This window comes from Archocentrus centrarchus, unplaced genomic scaffold (assembly GCF_007364275.1).
Source record: "Archocentrus centrarchus isolate MPI-CPG fArcCen1 unplaced genomic scaffold, fArcCen1 scaffold_26_ctg1, whole genome shotgun sequence".
Taxonomy (NCBI): Eukaryota; Metazoa; Chordata; class Actinopteri; order Cichliformes; family Cichlidae; genus Archocentrus; species Archocentrus centrarchus.
In genome coordinates this window covers 5673918-5690182 of record NW_022060256.1, presented here as the reverse complement: position 1 = coordinate 5690182, position 16265 = coordinate 5673918, and the positions used below count along the sequence as shown (strand labels likewise).

The 16265-nt window shown below is 42.4% G+C and overlaps 1 protein-coding gene and 7 non-coding genes across 8 annotated transcripts; 7 read left to right on the top strand and 1 right to left on the bottom strand.

Moving 5' to 3' along the window:
- The first annotated feature begins 273 nt into the window (after positions 1–273).
- On the top strand, positions 274–345 carry trnac-gca (transfer RNA cysteine (anticodon GCA)). The gene has a single exon. It is a non-coding gene; the product is annotated as a tRNA-Cys (tRNA).
- Positions 346–2187: 1842 nt separating this feature from the next.
- Positions 2188–2259, top strand: trnac-gca (transfer RNA cysteine (anticodon GCA)). The gene has a single exon. It is a non-coding gene; the product is annotated as a tRNA-Cys (tRNA).
- A 477-nt stretch (positions 2260–2736) lies between these two features.
- On the top strand, positions 2737–2808 carry trnac-gca (transfer RNA cysteine (anticodon GCA)). The gene has a single exon. It is a non-coding gene; the product is annotated as a tRNA-Cys (tRNA).
- Positions 2809–3951: 1143 nt separating this feature from the next.
- trnac-gca (transfer RNA cysteine (anticodon GCA)) lies at positions 3952–4023 on the top strand. The gene has a single exon. It is a non-coding gene; the product is annotated as a tRNA-Cys (tRNA).
- Positions 4024–4499: 476 nt separating this feature from the next.
- trnac-gca (transfer RNA cysteine (anticodon GCA)) lies at positions 4500–4571 on the top strand. Its single transcript has one exon. It is a non-coding gene; the product is annotated as a tRNA-Cys (tRNA).
- Positions 4572–6456: 1885 nt separating this feature from the next.
- Positions 6457–6528, top strand: trnac-gca (transfer RNA cysteine (anticodon GCA)). Its single transcript has one exon. It is a non-coding gene; the product is annotated as a tRNA-Cys (tRNA).
- Positions 6529–6956: 428 nt separating this feature from the next.
- Positions 6957–15858, bottom strand: LOC115776051 (cilia- and flagella-associated protein 157). The gene is made up of 9 exons (XM_030723655.1): positions 15636–15858; positions 14349–14620; positions 12937–13090; positions 11540–11807; positions 10632–10753; positions 8508–8658; positions 7776–7936; positions 7552–7686; positions 6957–7168 (listed from the first exon to the last, which is right to left on the bottom strand). The coding sequence occupies exons 1-9, from the start codon at positions 15797–15799 to the stop codon at positions 7075–7077; spliced, it is 1521 nt and encodes a 506-aa protein (XP_030579515.1). The 5' UTR covers positions 15800–15858; the 3' UTR covers positions 6957–7074.
- trnac-gca (transfer RNA cysteine (anticodon GCA)) lies at positions 8694–8765 on the top strand. Its single transcript has one exon. It is a non-coding gene; the product is annotated as a tRNA-Cys (tRNA).
- Positions 15859–16265: the final 407 nt, after the last annotated feature.

Sequence of the window (16265 nt, the reverse complement as noted above, 5' to 3'; positions counted from 1 at the left end):
TACTGTGATGTTGTCTTCATTTGCAGACTGTAGTAACACTGATTGATGAAGCATGTTTGTTACCTTTTAAATGTGACAGATGTGCTTGCACAGCTATTGCAGAGCAACATTATCATTCCTACGGATTCAGAATCTTTTTTTTTTCTTTCATTGTCCCCTAACAGCTTCACAGTGTTCCCAGTTAGTTTTCACCTGTGTTTTTCTGCTGCTTGGTGTTATGCAGGAAGCCCACAGCAGCTTTTTAGAGCTTTTCTCCTGTTTGGTGTTTAGAGAGGGGGCATAGCTCAGTGGTAGAGCATTTGACTGCAGATCAATAGGTCTCTGGTTCAACTCCAGATGCCCCCTGGTGAAGCCAGTGTAACTTACCACCCTCTGGTTCTGCTGAGAGATGGCCATGCTTAGCTCTGAGTTTGAACCTGCTGGCCATCCTGCTTGGAGTCCACTGCATGTGGATGCTGTTCGTGTGCTGGATTAGCAACCAGCCTGATTTCTTCCAACCCTTTTCCCCCAAGTAGAGCTGGTATGTGCCCTCATTTAGTTTTTTAGTCCCAATTAAGCTCTGATTTAGTCCTGTACTTGGTCCTGGTTTAATCCTGTTTAAATCTTGTTTTCTGATTTTGTCATGGTTTAGACATGTTGTAGTTCTGCTTTATTCTTGGATTTAGTCTTTGTTTAGACCTAATTAAGTTCTGACTTAGTCTGGTATTTAGTCCTGGTTTAGTCCCGGATTTAGTCCTAGATTTTGTCTTGGTTTAAACATTGTTTAGTTCTGGTTTATGCCTGGATTTACTCCATGTTTAGTTCTGACTTAGTCCAGAATTAGGTCCTGTATTTAGTCCTGTTTAACTCCTCGTTTAGTCCTAGAGTTTGTCCTGATTTAGGCATGGTTTATTCCTGGATTTACTCTATGGTTAGTCCTAATTAAGTTCTGATTTAGGCCTGGATCTAGCCCTGTTTAAATCCTGGTTTAGAGATGGTTTAGTTCTGTTTTATGCCTGGATTTTCTCCATCTTTTTTTTTTTTCTAATTCAGTAATGCTCTTTCCTGGGTTTATTTTCATTTTTAATTCCTTGGTTTAGGCCTGAAATAACCCTCATTTCTGTATATTTCAGGCTTTTAAAAAGTCCTGTGGAAAGACATTTATTTTCTGAGGTGAAACCTGGCCTGAAAACTCTGAAAACCTCTGGGCTATTGCAACTAAAAATTGTCCTTCATCAGTTTCACCCGATGCTGTGACCTTGTCCCTGCTACTCCTCAACTCCAGTTCAGCCTCTATCATTACTTTCACTGTGGTTATGACTCTGTTTGCAGATTCTCTGATTCTACAGTGGAGTAGAAGCAGAAAACAGTCTACTTGTCCTGTACTTTATTAAAGTAGTTGATTAAATGTTCTGTCGTATCTGTTCTCCAATGCTTTGTGAGAATAACAGTACACTAGTGAAATGTCATTGGCGGGTTGGGGAGGAGCAGGACCTGAAAACACGAGACTAAGGTGCCGTTTACACGAGACCGTTTTCATTTTGAAACGGTGTCGTTTTGATGCGTTTCGGCCTTGCGTTTACACGACAACGGTGTCGTTTTGATGCGTTTCGGCCTTCTGTTTACACGACAACAGAGTGAAAACGATGTGTTTCAGAAACGGGGTCCAGAGTGGAGCGTTTCAGAAACGCACCGGCTTGCGTTTTCGTGTAAACACTTGAAACCGGGGTGATTTGAAAACGCTCGACTCGCACATGCGCACTATGGTTGCGACGGCCAGTTTTTCGCGCACGCGCAAACTGATAAACAGTACTCGCGGATTCACGAGTGCTTCTTATGCTTTTCCTGTGTTTTGACCGTTTTGTAATTCAGCGTTGTGTGCAGCAGCGATCCAACCTCATCATTGGTCCACACAAAACCTCTCACATTGGCCGTTTTGTAAGTAATGAACAATTTGCCGCACTACCTACTGTGTCACTCCACGCATGCGCGTCTTGCATAAACAAACTTTGCAAAGAGAAAACCAACGCTAACTTGTGGCCTGGCATGGGAACTACATCGTTTTCATCGTTTCACATGTCCTCGTATAAACGCGGATCGTTTCTGAAACGCCATCGTGTAAACGAAAGGCTGAAACGCATCAAAACGACACCGTTTCCAGTGAAAACGGCTTCGTGTAAATGGCACCTAAGGGAAGCTGTTTGCAGAGGGGGTATAGCTCAGTGGTAGAGCATTTGACTGCAGATCAAGAGGTCTCTGGTTCAATTCCAGATACCCCCTGTGGCTGCTTTATCCCTTTTCGTTTACCTTCCTGAGGACTCATACAGTTTATTCATACTGGTACAATCTGACACCCCTGCTGTCAGCTTCATGGTTAAAGCAAAGTCTCCAGCACAGAAACCTCTGTAAATCTATGAAGTTGCTCAAAACCACCATTGATTCTTGTCACGTACGTTGAAACCATGCAGCAAATTCCACTCGTTTACTGTGATGTTGTCTTCATTTGCAGACTGTAGTAACACTGATTGATGAAGCATGTTTGTTACCTTTTAAATGTGACAGATGTGCTTGCACAGCTATTGCAGAGCAACATTATCATTCCTACGGATTCAGAATCTTTTTTTTTTTCTTTCATTGTCCCCTAACAGCTTCACAGTGTTCCCAGTTAGTTTTCACCTGTGTTTTTCTGCTGCTTGGTGTTGTGCAGGAAGCCCACAGCAGCTTTTTAGAGCTTTTCTCCTGTTTGGTGTTTAGTGAGGGGGCATAGCTCAGTGGTAGAGCGTTTGACTGCAGATCAATAGGTCTCTGGTTCAACTCCAGATGCCCCCTGGTGAAGCCAGTGTAACTTACCACCCTCTGGTTCTGCTGAGAGATGGCCATGCTTAGCTCTGAGTTTGAACCTGCTGGCCATCCTGCTTGGAGTCCACTGCATGTGGGTGCTGGATTAGCAACCAGCCTGATTTCTTCCAACCCTTTTCCCCCAAGTAGAGCTGGGATGTGCCCTCATCCAATTCTGTATTTAGTTTTTTAGTCCCAATTAAGCTCTGATTTAGTCCTGTACTTGGTCCTGGTTTAATCCTGTTTAAATCTTGTTTTCTGATTTTGTCATGGTTTAGACATGTTCTATTTCTGCTTTATTCTTGGATTTAGTCTTTGTTTAGACCTAATTAAGTTCTGACTTAGTCTGGTATTTAGTCCTGGTTTAGTCCCGGATTTAGTCCTAGATTTTGTCTTGGTTTAAACATTGTTTAGTTCTGGTTTACTCCATGTTTATTTCTGACTTAGTCCAGTATTAAGTCCTGTATTTAGTCCTGTTTAACTCCTCGTTTAGTCCTAGAGTTTGTCCTGATTTAGGCATGGTTTATTCCTGGATTTACTCTATGGTTAGTCCTAATTAAGTTCTGATTTAGGCCTGGATCTAGCCCTGTTTAAATCCTGGTTTAGAGATGGTTTAGTTCTGTTTATGCCTAGATTTTCTCCATCTTTTTTTTTTCTCATTCAGTAATGCTCTTTCCTGGGTTTATTTTCATTTTTAATTCCTTGGTTTAGGCCTGAAATAACCCTCATTTCTGTATATTTCAGGCTTTTAAAAAGTCCTGTGGAAAGACATTTATTTTCTGAGGTGAAACCTGGCCTGAAAACTCTGAAAACCTCTGGGCTATTGCAACTAAAAATTGTCCTTCATCAGTTTCACCCGATGCTGTGACCCTGTCCCTGCTACTCCTCAACTCCAGTTCAGCCTCTATCATTACTTTCACTGTGGTTGACTCTGCAGATTCTCTGATTCTACAGTGGAGTAGAAGCAGAAAACAGTCTACTTGTCCTGTACTTTATTAAATTAGTTGATTAAATGTTCTGTCCTATCTGTTCTCCAATGCTTTGTGAGAATAACAGTACACTAGTGAAATGTCATTGGCGGGTTGGGGAGGAGCAGGACCTGAAAACACGAGACTAAGAGAAGCTTTTTGCAGAGGGGGTATAGCTCAGTGGTAGAGCATTTGACTGCAGATCAAGAGGTCTCTGGTTCAACTCCAGATACCCCCTGTGGCTGCTTTATCCCTTGCTGTTGACCTTCCTGAGGACTCATACAGTTTATTCATACTGGTACAATCTGACACCCCTGCTGTCAGCTTCATGGTTAAAGCAAAGTCTTCAGCACAGAAACCTCTGTAAATCTATGAAGTTGCTCAAAACCACCATTGATTCTTGTCACGTACTTTGAAACCATGCAGCAAATTCCACTCGTTTACTGTGATGTTGTCTTCATTTGCAGACTGTAGTAACACTGATTGATGAAGCATGTTTGTTACCTTTTAAATGTGACAGATGTGCTTGCACAGCTATTGCAGAGCAACATTATCATTCCTACGGATTCAGAATCTTTTTTTTTTCTTTCATTGTCCCCTAACAGCTTCACAGTGTTCCCAGTTAGTTTTCACCTGTGTTTTTCTGCTGCTTGGTGTTGTGCAGGAAGCCCACAGCAGCTTTTTAGAGCTTTTCTCCTGTTTGGTGTTTAGTGAGGGGGCATAGCTCAGTGGTAGAGCGTTTGACTGCAGATCAATAGGTCTCTGGTTCAACTCCAGATGCCCCCTGGTGAAGCCAGTGTAACTTACCACCCTCTGGTTCTGCTGAGAGATGGCCATGCTTAGCTCTGAGTTTGAACCTGCTGGCCATCCTGCTTGGAGTCCACTGCATGTGGATGCTGTTCGTGTGCTGGATTAGCAACCAGCCTGATTTCTTCCAACCCTTTTCCCCCAAGTAGAGCTGGTATGTGCCCTCATTTAGTTTTTTAGTCCCAATTAAGCTCTGATTTAGTCCTGTACTTGGTCCTGGTTTAATCCTGTTTAAATCTTGTTTTCTGATTTTGTCATGGTTTAGACATGTTGTAGTTCTGCTTTATTCTTGGATTTAGTCTTTGTTTAGACCTAATTAAGTTCTGACTTAGTCTGGTATTTAGTCCTGGTTTAGTCCCGGATTTAGTCCTAGATTTTGTCTTGGTTTAAACATTGTTTAGTTCTGGTTTATGCCTGGATTTACTCCATGTTTAGTTCTGACTTAGTCCAGAATTAGGTCCTGTATTTAGTCCTGTTTAACTCCTCGTTTAGTCCTAGAGTTTGTCCTGATTTAGGCATGGTTTATTCCTGGATTTACTCTATGGTTAGTCCTAATTAAGTTCTGATTTAGGCCTGGATCTAGCCCTGTTTAAATCCTGGTTTAGAGATGGTTTAGTTCTGTTTTATGCCTGGATTTTCTCCATCTTTTTTTTTTTTCTCATTCAGTAATGCTCTTTCCTGGGTTTATTTTCATTTTTAATTCCTTGGTTTAGGCCTGAAATAACCCTCATTTCTGTATATTTCAGGCTTTTAAAAAGTCCTGTGGAAAGACATTTATTTTCTGAGGTGAAACCTGGCCTGAAAACTCTGAAAACCTCTGGGCTATTGCAACTAAAAATTGTCCTTCATCAGTTTCACCCGATGCTGTGACCTTGTCCCTGCTACTCCTCAACTCCAGTTCAGCCTCTATCATTACTTTCACTGTGGTTATGACTCTGTTTGCAGATTCTCTGATTCTACAGTGGAGTAGAAGCAGAAAACAGTCTACTTGTCCTGTACTTTATTAAAGTAGTTGATTAAATGTTCTGTCCTATCTGTTCTCCAATGGTTTGTGAGAATAACAGTACACTAGTGAAATGTCATTGGCGGGTTGGGGAGGAGCAGGACCTGAAAACACGAGACTAAGGTGCCGTTTACACGAGACCGTTTTCATTTTGAAACGGTGTCGTTTTGATGCGTTTCGGCCTTGCGTTTACACGACAACGGTGTCGTTTTGATGCGTTTCGGCCTTGCGTTTACACGACAACGGTGTCGTTTTGATGCGTTTCGGCCTTCTGTTTACACGACAACAGAGTGAAAACGATGTGTTTCAGAAACGGGGTCCAGAGTGGAGCGTTTCAGAAACGCACCGGCTTGCGTTTTCGTGTAAACACTTGAAACCGGGGTGATTTGAAAACGCTCGACTCGCACATGCGCACTATGGTTGCGACGGCCAGTTTTTCGCGCACGCGCAAACTGATAAACAGTACTCGCGGATTCACGAGTGCTTCTTATGCTTTTCCTGTGTTTTGACCGTTTTGTAATTCAGCGTTGTGTGCAGCAGCGATCCAACCTCATCATCGGTCCACACAAAACCTCTCACATTGGCCGTTTTGTAAGTAATGAACAATTTGCCGCACTACCTACTGTGTCACTCCACGCATGCGCGTCTTGCATAAACAAACTTTGCAAAGAGAAAACCAACGCTAACTTGTGGCCTGGCATGGGAACTACATCGTTTTCATCGTTTCACATGTCCTCGTATAAACGCGGATCGTTTCTGAAACGCCATCGTGTAAACGAAAGGCTGAAACGCATCAAAACGACACCGTTTCCAGTGAAAACGGCTTCGTGTAAATGGCACCTAAGGGAAGCTGTTTGCAGAGGGGGTATAGCTCAGTGGTAGAGCATTTGACTGCAGATCAAGAGGTCTCTGGTTCAATTCCAGATACCCCCTGTGGCTGCTTTATCCCTTTTCGTTTACCTTCCTGAGGACTCATACAGTTTATTCATACTGGTACAATCTGACACCCCTGCTGTCAGCTTCATGGTTAAAGCAAAGTCTCCAGCACAGAAACCTCTGTAAATCTATGAAGTTGCTCAAAACCACCATTGATTCTTGTCACGTACGTTGAAACCATGCAGCAAATTCCACTCGTTTACTGTGATGTTGTCTTCATTTGCAGACTGTAGTAACACTGACTGATGAAGCATGTTTGTTACCTTTTAAATGTGACAGATGTGCTGGGCTCTGGAAGCAAAATAATCCAGACTGTGATCATTTTTTTTAACCAACATTGCCTCTTTTTCTACAAAATAATAGAAAAGTTGTTGTTTTTATCCAGTAGTCAGCAATAACAGAAACATTACTAGGGTTTTGTCCGAGACGTCACCTTTACTGTAATCCGAGCGACTGTGGTTACACATGTAACAGACAATTTTAGATTGAAATGCAACACGATCGACTGTCAGAGTTTTTAGGAAGTGAGTTTTGTTGCTGTCATTAGAGTTTGGTCACTGAGTGTTTGGAGGTCAAAGATCCCACAGCTGAATCTGTCAGCTTCACAGAGCTCTCTGTCTGCTGACTCGAGGGTTTCCTGAATGAAAGAAGAGAAGAAGAACATCAGGAGTCGTTTTATGTACTATATTCATAAAAGATTCATCTGCTTTATACAGCTCATGAATGCAGTTTGCTGCCATTAGCTGATAACCAACACAACAAACTCTCACACAAATATGGTCACTTAAGGATAGCAGAGGCTAAAATGTTGTCACAGTGCCTGCTCTCACAATTTTTTATATATAATCCATGAACTGAGCTGCTTAAATATCAGGATTTCTTTACCTAAAAAAAAATGATAAATGAATGGTGGTGTTTGTGTTCCTCTAAAAAATAAATGTTGGTTGTAAAAGGCTATAGCATACAATAAATGGCACTGTAACTGCACTCCTGCAGATTAGCTCTGCGGTCCTCACAAACCTTCTGCAGCCAGCTTCCACCCTGGAGAGCATGCTGTTGTGTTTCAGCACGGGGCGAGGCACAAAATCGAGATCTCCCGGCCCGTAGCGGGCCAGCTGGAACTGGAAACTCAAGTCTGGATCCGGAGTTCTTGTTCTGTACAGACACGGGATGGACGACAAAGATGAAGCATTTTTGTTACCCATTAATCTGCCACTGATCTCGTTGAGCGCTGGTTTTATTACCGGGGTGCTGCACGGTCAGGCGTCCGCAGCTCGTTGGCTTTGTCGCTCTCAGCAGTGGAGCTGGCGAGTCCGTGTCTGCTGAACATCACCAGCATCTGCTGCATCAGCTGCTTCCACTGGATCACAGAGTCCACCTGCGAGTCCTGCTTGGTTGGTTCCTCCTGCAGGGGGCAGAGACGGTGTCAGAGCTGACATCACAACAACAAGAGAGTGAAACCGTTTCATTGGCTGGGATGAAGAAGCTTTTCACAGGACTTTATAATTTGGAGGTTTGAACCTTCTTTATTAAAATGATTTCACTTTGCATGCAACCCTTTAACCTTTTAGAGATATTATAAATGTCACTATGATGCTCTGTCATGAATCTCCCTTTTACATTTTTGTATTCTCATCAATAAAGCATCTGTGAGGCCGATCCTTCAGTCTGTGTTAACGGGCTTTGAAATTCAAACCTTTTTTCACTTCTTCCATTTACATGAGCAAGACTCTGTGGATTTGCTGCCAGTGCTCGTATGTTTCGAGCTTCTCATTCAAAAAAGTCAACAAGTCAGATGAGTAAGTGCTGCATGCAGGGGTCAGGCCACCAAATAAAGCTGCAGAGTTCAGACGTTGGAGTGATGACGACTGTGCTGAAGCTCTTTTACATCATCTGGCAATCAGGTTTAAAATGAGCCTGTCAGAAAATGTGATACATGTGATAAATGTGCTGTCTGCACAGTTCTATTGCTTTACCATCAGCGCTCGCCTGAGAGTGACGGCCGCTTCCTGCATGTTGCTCTTCATCCTGCTCCTCCTCCTCCTCTCCTGTTGTAGCTCCGCCTCCAGCCGGCTGACCTCGGCTCTGTTTTTACTGCACTGGTGACACAGAGAGGCCTGATCCTGCCTGAAAACACAAAGTAGACAGCAGTGCTGAGCAGAGGGGGTATAGCTCAGTGGTAGAGCATTTGACTGCAGATCAAGAGGTCTCTGGTTCAATTCCAGATGCCCCCTGAAGAAGCTTTATGCCATTGTAATTTTTGGCTTCCTGATTCTGCTAAGAGATGATTGTGCTTAGCTCTGAGTTTGAACCTGCTGGCCATCCTGCTTGGAGTTTGCTGAATGTGGATGCTGTGTCTCTGTGATGGATTAGCAACCAGCCTGGTTTCCACCAGCATGAGCTGGGATATTCCCTGATCCTCCTGTGACCCTAGTTTCAGGAAATTATGGGAATGACCCAGTTTCACTGACTGTTTATTAAACTTTGAATTAGTTTCCCGTTATATGTCTATGTTTAAAAAAAAAAATCACTGTTTGTGTCACCAGTTTCAGAAAGACTGAGTTAAATGACGTTATTCAATACAGCAACACTTCAAGACCAGCCTAATTTTGGACACAGACACTGTGTTCCATCTCCCTGATAGTACATTACAGGAGGTGGACTATGACTTCAGGTCAAGGCTGCTCATATCTTGCAGAGTCTCTTCTCTGTGTGTGTGAAAGTGTGATTTTTTTTTTTTTAGTTGGCTTGGAAACAGAGAGAAATGACTGAGGTGGAAAAAAGGAGTCAAGCACTCAGAGTCACTGATGACAGAAACTGGGACAGCAAATGCCATTATCTTTGTCTCCAGTGGTGCACAGTACCTTCATTGTGGAAAGATCTGGGCCGGCCTGTGAAGAATGCGGCCTTGCCGATAAGAAAAGAAGATAGTGAGTAATGATGATTTAATGTTCATGTTCATCCTGAATATCCCAGAATCCATCTGCTTCCACTCATTCTTTTCAGGGACACAGGAGGACCAGGTAACTGTCATAGAGTGAGAGGCAGGGTGCACCCTGGACAGGCTAACACACAGAGAGAGAGAGACAACCATTCACACCTATGGGTAATTTAGAATCACCAATGAACCTGACCCCACTAACTGCATGTCTTTGGGAGGGACAGAGAGACCCCACACAGACACGGGGAGAACGTGCAAACTCCTCACTGAAAGGCCCCGGCCAAGGTGGATTCAAACTCAGGACCTTCTCGCTGTGAGGCAACAGTGCCAACCACCACAGCACATCCTCGAACCCAAAGCTCTCCGTTATTGTTACAGGATTTCGTGTGCTGTGGGTAGAGTTTAACACCAAACCTGTCACCAGCAGGTGGTGCTGTAGACAGACGTTTGGGTGGTGTGAGCAGCCTGTGGCCTCAGGCCTTTTTGTGTGTGTTTGCTCTGCCTGTGTGATTTGTGTGCTTGTATTTAAGACCCCGCCTCTCTAGGTCCTGTGTCGGTGTTTGTTACGTTATCTTAATTTGCCTTTTGCACACACATCATGTCTCATACGGTTTTCAGCTCATCCATGCGCTGCATTACACCACATATATGGACTGACGTGATTATTATTAAGTTCCATAAATCTTTGGTAATTCCTATTCAGCTGGTGGTGTGATTCCATTCTTTGTTGCGGCCGATCACAACAAGCCGCACGCTTTATACTAAAGCCTCCAAACTAATCTTTGTCTCATATTTTGTCTCTTCTATAAGAAGAATTCCTCATCCTCATCATCATCCTCATCCTTAGGCCCATTAGCTGCTGCTACCATCATTCTGATACAGTAATGGAAATCGTTACTGCATCAGTAATGAATTCTGTCTTTGTCTTGTTTTTTTTTTCATTTGTCTGGATCTTATTTATTTAATTATTGATTGATGTATCTCCTTTCCCTTCAAACTATTGAGTTATTATCTGTTTTGGATGTACCATAAATGAAAGTACATGCATGCATAACAAGTGAAGATATTTTCTTTCCCTGCACCAACTATTATCATGAAAGTGAACCTGAATAAGACCTGACTCATTAGTAAGGAGCACAGGGACAGAGTGAACTTTGACCTGAGCGTTTCCATCTTAGCCAGGACTCCTGTGTGTTCAGTCTGAAGCTGCTCGAGCTGCTGCCTGCAGTCCTTCTGCTCCGCCTGCAGCTGCTGGCACTTCTCTGTGAGCTGCTCCACCACCTGATGGAGAGAGTTTGAGTTGGATATTTAGTGAATCTGGGTTTTTTTTTTTCCATATTAAGAAGAAGACATAGCTAAAACATGATTAATGCCACATTTGTGCACTGATGGGAAACGAGGGAAGTGTTTATGATGTAAACAGGAACACAGCTGGGACAGAGAGGAGCTGGTGGATCTGTGGTCCTACCATTCCTGCCTTCACCTATGGCCACAAGGTGCTGGATACAAGCTGCTATTCCTCCAAATCAAAAGTCAGTTTAGGTGGTTCAGGCATCTCATACAGATGTCTCCTGGACCTCGGCTGGGTCGGGAACATCTCTGTATCCTCTCAGAAGAGTGATGGCTGAGGAGAAGGAGGCCTGCGGCGGGCTTGAGATGTCTACCTCGCAACCCAAATGGGGATAGGTAGCAGAAAATGGATGGATGGAAGCAACTGGCCTGATCTGACAGGTGTGATGGCCCCGCCCACTCTGCCTGCTTCTTCCTCACTTTCTCTTCCTGGTTTTGTGTAGGAGGCAGGCAGAGCGACACACCTGTTAGTGCTTTGCTGCTATTTAAAAGGGTTTGGTGCTAACTTTCCCTCTCTGATCTTCCCTGTTAGCAGCTGGTCCACTTTTCAGTAAACTTAATTTAACTAAATCAAATTTGAATTATTCAAACCCACTGTGATCTGAGTGGACAGTGAGACAGAACAGCAGAACCCTGTTCATTTAAAAAAATAACATGAAACTTACACAAAGACCACACAAATCTAAAGATGGCCCCTTCTTGAAGTCTTTCTCTTACCTTCTTACGGACGCAGCTCGTGCGTGACGTCTTGCTGAGCATTTGTTCCAGGTTTTCCACATCCACGCTGAGCTGACGCTTGCGATCCCGCAGGGCTGCGTTCTCCTCCATCAGGACCTGCGCCTGCTCTGACAGCTGCCTGACACGAGCTTTCACCTCCACGTTCTCCTGTAGCACCAGCCTGGTCGTCTCCGGAACCTTCTGGTCCGCCAGGTGCTGCACTTCTGCTGCCATGGCTGCAGCATGAGACTCCATCTCCCTCTCCAATCTGTGGCAGGAAACAAGAGAAATTAGAGGATATTTTTGGGTGGATAATTTAGGTATGAAGTCTTGTGAGGATTGCTGTAGCTATGTATCTACTTTCATTTCTAATGCTGGTTACCCTGGTACCTAACATCCCGTTTTCAGTTTCTCCCACTGAAAATGCTACGTCCAGATGAACAGAATCAACTTTCTGGGATTTCCTTACATGGATGATTGAGCATGCATCAAGACATTTATTGGAAGTCTTTCCAAAGCTTTAGTACAGGCTGTAAGTACGGTGTGTAGTGTTATTGCTGCAGTCGCTGATGCGGGTCGATAGATCAGCTGTGTCTGCCTTGGTAGCCTGGAGGCATTTATATTTGATGTGTAGCAGATCTGGTGTTAACAGCAACGTGGAAGTACAGCACCAGTCAAAGGTTTGGACAAATTCACCCATTCAAGTGATTGTGGTCATTTATGGCTCCAGCCATGTATTTATGTCTGCTGTTGTGATGTTTTTAATCATAAAAATGTTTCTTACCTGTAATTTCACCTTCAGATTTTCATTGTTTTTCAAAGGAACGGGACCATTGGTAAGGCGAGGATAAGGTGTGTGTGTTTTATTTCATGTTATAGGCACTGATTGGATGTAATTCTAATCACTATGCTGTGATGTTGTACAGTAAAGATACAGTAGCAGGATTTCCTGCAGGAGATGCCTTGATGCAAGTACCTGCTGATGAAAACAGCTCAGTTTGGGCTCGGGTTAACTCCTTTTGCATAAAAGTGATTAAAAAATTACATTAGAATGTTTTATAGTATCAATGCAAAGGAAAAAATAGAAAAAGGATGCTACATAAACGCTGCATGTTTTTCTTTACATGGGGAGCTCTATGCCACCTTCCTGAAGCCAGGATGAGAGGGTGGTTGCTCAGAGGGGGGGGGGGGGGTAACTCCTCCAGCTGTTCATCTGTCACTTTCAGGGGGTTGCTATGACGACATGATTTTGTTTACAGTCTGAACTTGCACTGCCAACTTAAACTACTTTCAGGAGGCAGATTTTCAAAGCGGCATACGCTGAGGACATTTTGGCTTGACCTGGGTAATGGAAAGAGCCTGTGCTGTGATTTTTATAGTACTTAAGTGGATTCCACCTCTTCTTTTCCAGCAGCGCTTTCATCTCCAGGCTGTGAATGTCATCTTTGTGCTCTTCCTCCAGACTCGCCAGCTGCTTCTCCAGAGACTCTATGCTGGACATCATCTTCTCCTTTTCCTTCTGAAACGCCTCCAGGCTTGCAAGCCTCTCCACTTGAAGAGAGAAGAGGAGACTTTAAATCATCTGCTGAACCCAGTCGTTGCTGAAATCAACCTACTGAAAGTTTAATAGTTCCTACTGGAAAGACTTGCATCCAAAAGAAATCTGGGCTGGATTTTCAAGGAATAATATAAAGCTGAGCTTCTCTGAGTCTTTGGCAGGACAAGTCCTGGTTGATACTTCATCAGACTTCTTCCAGCCCATCATAATATTTTTTTTGACCTATCCAAAAGTAAATACCTTTATTTTTAGGAAGTATGCATTAACTATTAACAACATTTGAGACAAAAAAAAAATGCTTTTAGTGGGTTAAGGTTCCCACATGTAACATCTACAAATGCAAAAACCCCAGACTATTCTGAATACTGATTTGCTAAAAAAAAAAGCAATAAAAGAAGAAACTGCTTAAACCACTTTATGGTACAATATCAGACTATTATAACTCTAATAAAAAGGGCTATTCTGCTGAAAAGCCCTTCCTTCACATTCATTTTCTGTCAAAACAAAAACTCATGTTCATATTTTGAGTTCTCCAATCAAACTGGGAAAAGCTAATAAGGTGAAACGCTGCAAATATGTATTTAAACTGCTGATTTTCAATCAGAAGGTTCCAAATTAATTACAAAATAATAATAAAGACTCCCACCTTTGCATACAAAGCCTTTTTAACACCAGACCCCTGTCAGCACTGGTACAGGGTGGGTGTCGGGCACAGCCGCTCTTAATCACACAATGTTTTTTCCACAAAGCCCTTTGTGCAGATGTCACAGCTTCATTCACTCAGCTTCACCTCAAACACTTCCCACCACTAATCTGTGTTTTGCAGAGGTTTCTGATCAGCTCAGGCACTCTTCTGATGACTTTTATAGTCGCTGCATTTACTTTAGCTACAGATTGTTAATATTACTGCTCCACCGGGATGAAAACAGAACCTGTTAAGGTTGTTTTTTGGGTCCAATAATAGTCTTTGTAATTTTGCTTCTGTGCACATCTACAGAGGATTTTAAACCAGTCTGTTCTTGAAGTGCAGACTTTAACAAAACTAAAGCACCACATCAGCTGTTTAGGGATTACAGACTTTTTTAAAAAATAAAAAACCCCAGTTACAGAGGCTCAATTGGAAAAACTAACTTAATTTTAAATATAAGCACTGTTTTTAATACTTGGATGAAAATCCTTTGCAGTTTTTCAGCAGCATTTATGTTTATTTATGCTACAGTAGAGCTGAACTCAGCCAGGATGAAGTTTTACCAAGTGCTGCGTTTTCTTTAATAAGTTTATCGACGCGGTCCTGGAGCTCCTGCGTCTGCTGGCTGTGCTGCAGCTGCAGGGCATCTCGTTCCTGACCCACAGCCTGCCGCTCACTCTCCAGCCGCTGCAACAGTTCGTCTGCCTCGCCCTCCTCCTTTAACTGGGAGGTCTCCAGGTGCATAAGCATCTCTCTGTTTTCCTGCTGCAGGGTGCTGTACTGAGAGAGTAAGTCTTTTTTCTGCCTCACAAGGTCATCACATTTCAGCTGATATCTGAGGGGATAAGGACGACAGCTTTAAGGATTTATAAACTCTATCAGTCCATTTCTGGATTTGAAGCACAGCTACGCCTCTAGCAGGGCACATGTGCACACATGCTGGATTATATTTCATTCATTTGGCAGATTAAGTCAAAGTGAGTTAAAAGAAGTGGATTCAGAACAAGAAAGAAGTACAATCCAATCCAAGCCCGCACAGGCATCCCAATGAAATATGACTGAAGCTGGTATGAAACTGCTAAAACATGACTTTCCATTCTCTGAACCAAATGTAGTGAATCAGCCAGGTTTCTGGCAAAACCTTAAACAGAGTCTCAGACAGATGCACATCTGATCGGACCACTTTTCACACATCACATCATTTAAAGCACAGCTACAGCACAAATATCATTTCTTAAACGCAACTTAAAATGGTTCATTCTTGTTGTTAATTATATAATTTTGCCTTTTGCATTTTTCTCATGCAACATAATTGATTCCTACTTCTTATGACTATGTCGGATCGCGGAAATTAAACTGCTCACTATCATATGTAAATTATAGTACAAGACAAAAGTCTGATGAAATATCCAGAACATACAAAACAAACATTTACTGCATATTTTTGTTGTATTCCTCGTGTTAATGTAGGAAGGACAAAGAGTGAGAGGTTTTATGACCGCAGGGTGTTTGGAGTTCTGAGAAAATGCTTATGTTTAACAAATGTAGTAATTATATATATATATATATATATATATATATATATATATATATATATATATATATATATATATATATATATATATATAAATGTAATAGTGACAATTCATTCAGGAACCGTAGCATCATTTTTACTTGAGAGAGGTGAACGCCTCACTGCAGGCTTTAAAATCAGCTCGTTTCAGTTATGTTTTAGCCTTCGTCGTACTAGTGCAATATATAATTTGGTTATTAAATTAAAAAAAAATAAGCCAACATAGCATTACGGAAGCGCTTTTTCCGGAATCACACATGAACTTAAACAGCCTGACCTCTCCAGCTCGTCGGTCAGATATCCTATTTGCGTCAGGTATAATTCCTTCTCTTTGTGGTCAGACGCGCTTTTATCTGCAGGAAACTCGGGGCCGTCCCTTTTCGGTGCCTTCTTCCTTTCGTCTTGTTTGTCGCTGCGTTTCTGGTTGTTTTTTCGGGGCATTGTGACTCTCAGAAAGTACAAATCTGCGCCGAGAGCCGCCGTCCGGCGCGAGAACCCAAACGGCTCTGTTGCTAAGCAATGTTGCCTTCAGGCACTTCTCGTAAATGGTGGCTTCTTCTCTTTACCCTGAAAACTGACGACGAGTAAGTATTTAATATAGACCGTGCATCAATGGAATATTTACATATATGACATATCTTTTAAGATATGTAGGACTGAGATATTATACGTTATAATTATTATGGTTAAACCATGTTTTAGTTTTTCCATAAACTTTAGTTGATCTTTAATTACAGACAGTCTTAAACGTGTCAAAAAATAAGCATAAAGAGAAATTGACAAAAATCAAACAAAATGAAAATATTCAATTTTTGTAGCAAAATTGTATCATTGGAAAAATGCAAATAAAACAATAACATACAAGGATATGACAGGATGCACTGAAAGCACTTTACACCCTGCCAGC

Coding starts and splice junctions, on each gene's coding strand:
- LOC115776051 (XM_030723655.1), bottom strand. CDS start 15,799: ATGCCCCGAAAAAACAACCAGAAACGCAGCGACAAACAAGACGAAAGG. Junction 8,659..10,631: donor GCTAAGATGGAAACGCTCAG/GTCAAAGTTCAC, acceptor TTGTGTTTTCAG/GCAGGATCAGGCCTCTCTGT. Junction 7,937..8,507: donor CTCTCAGGCGAGCGCTGATG/GTAAAGCAATAG, acceptor TGCCCCCTGCAG/GAGGAACCAACCAAGCAGGA.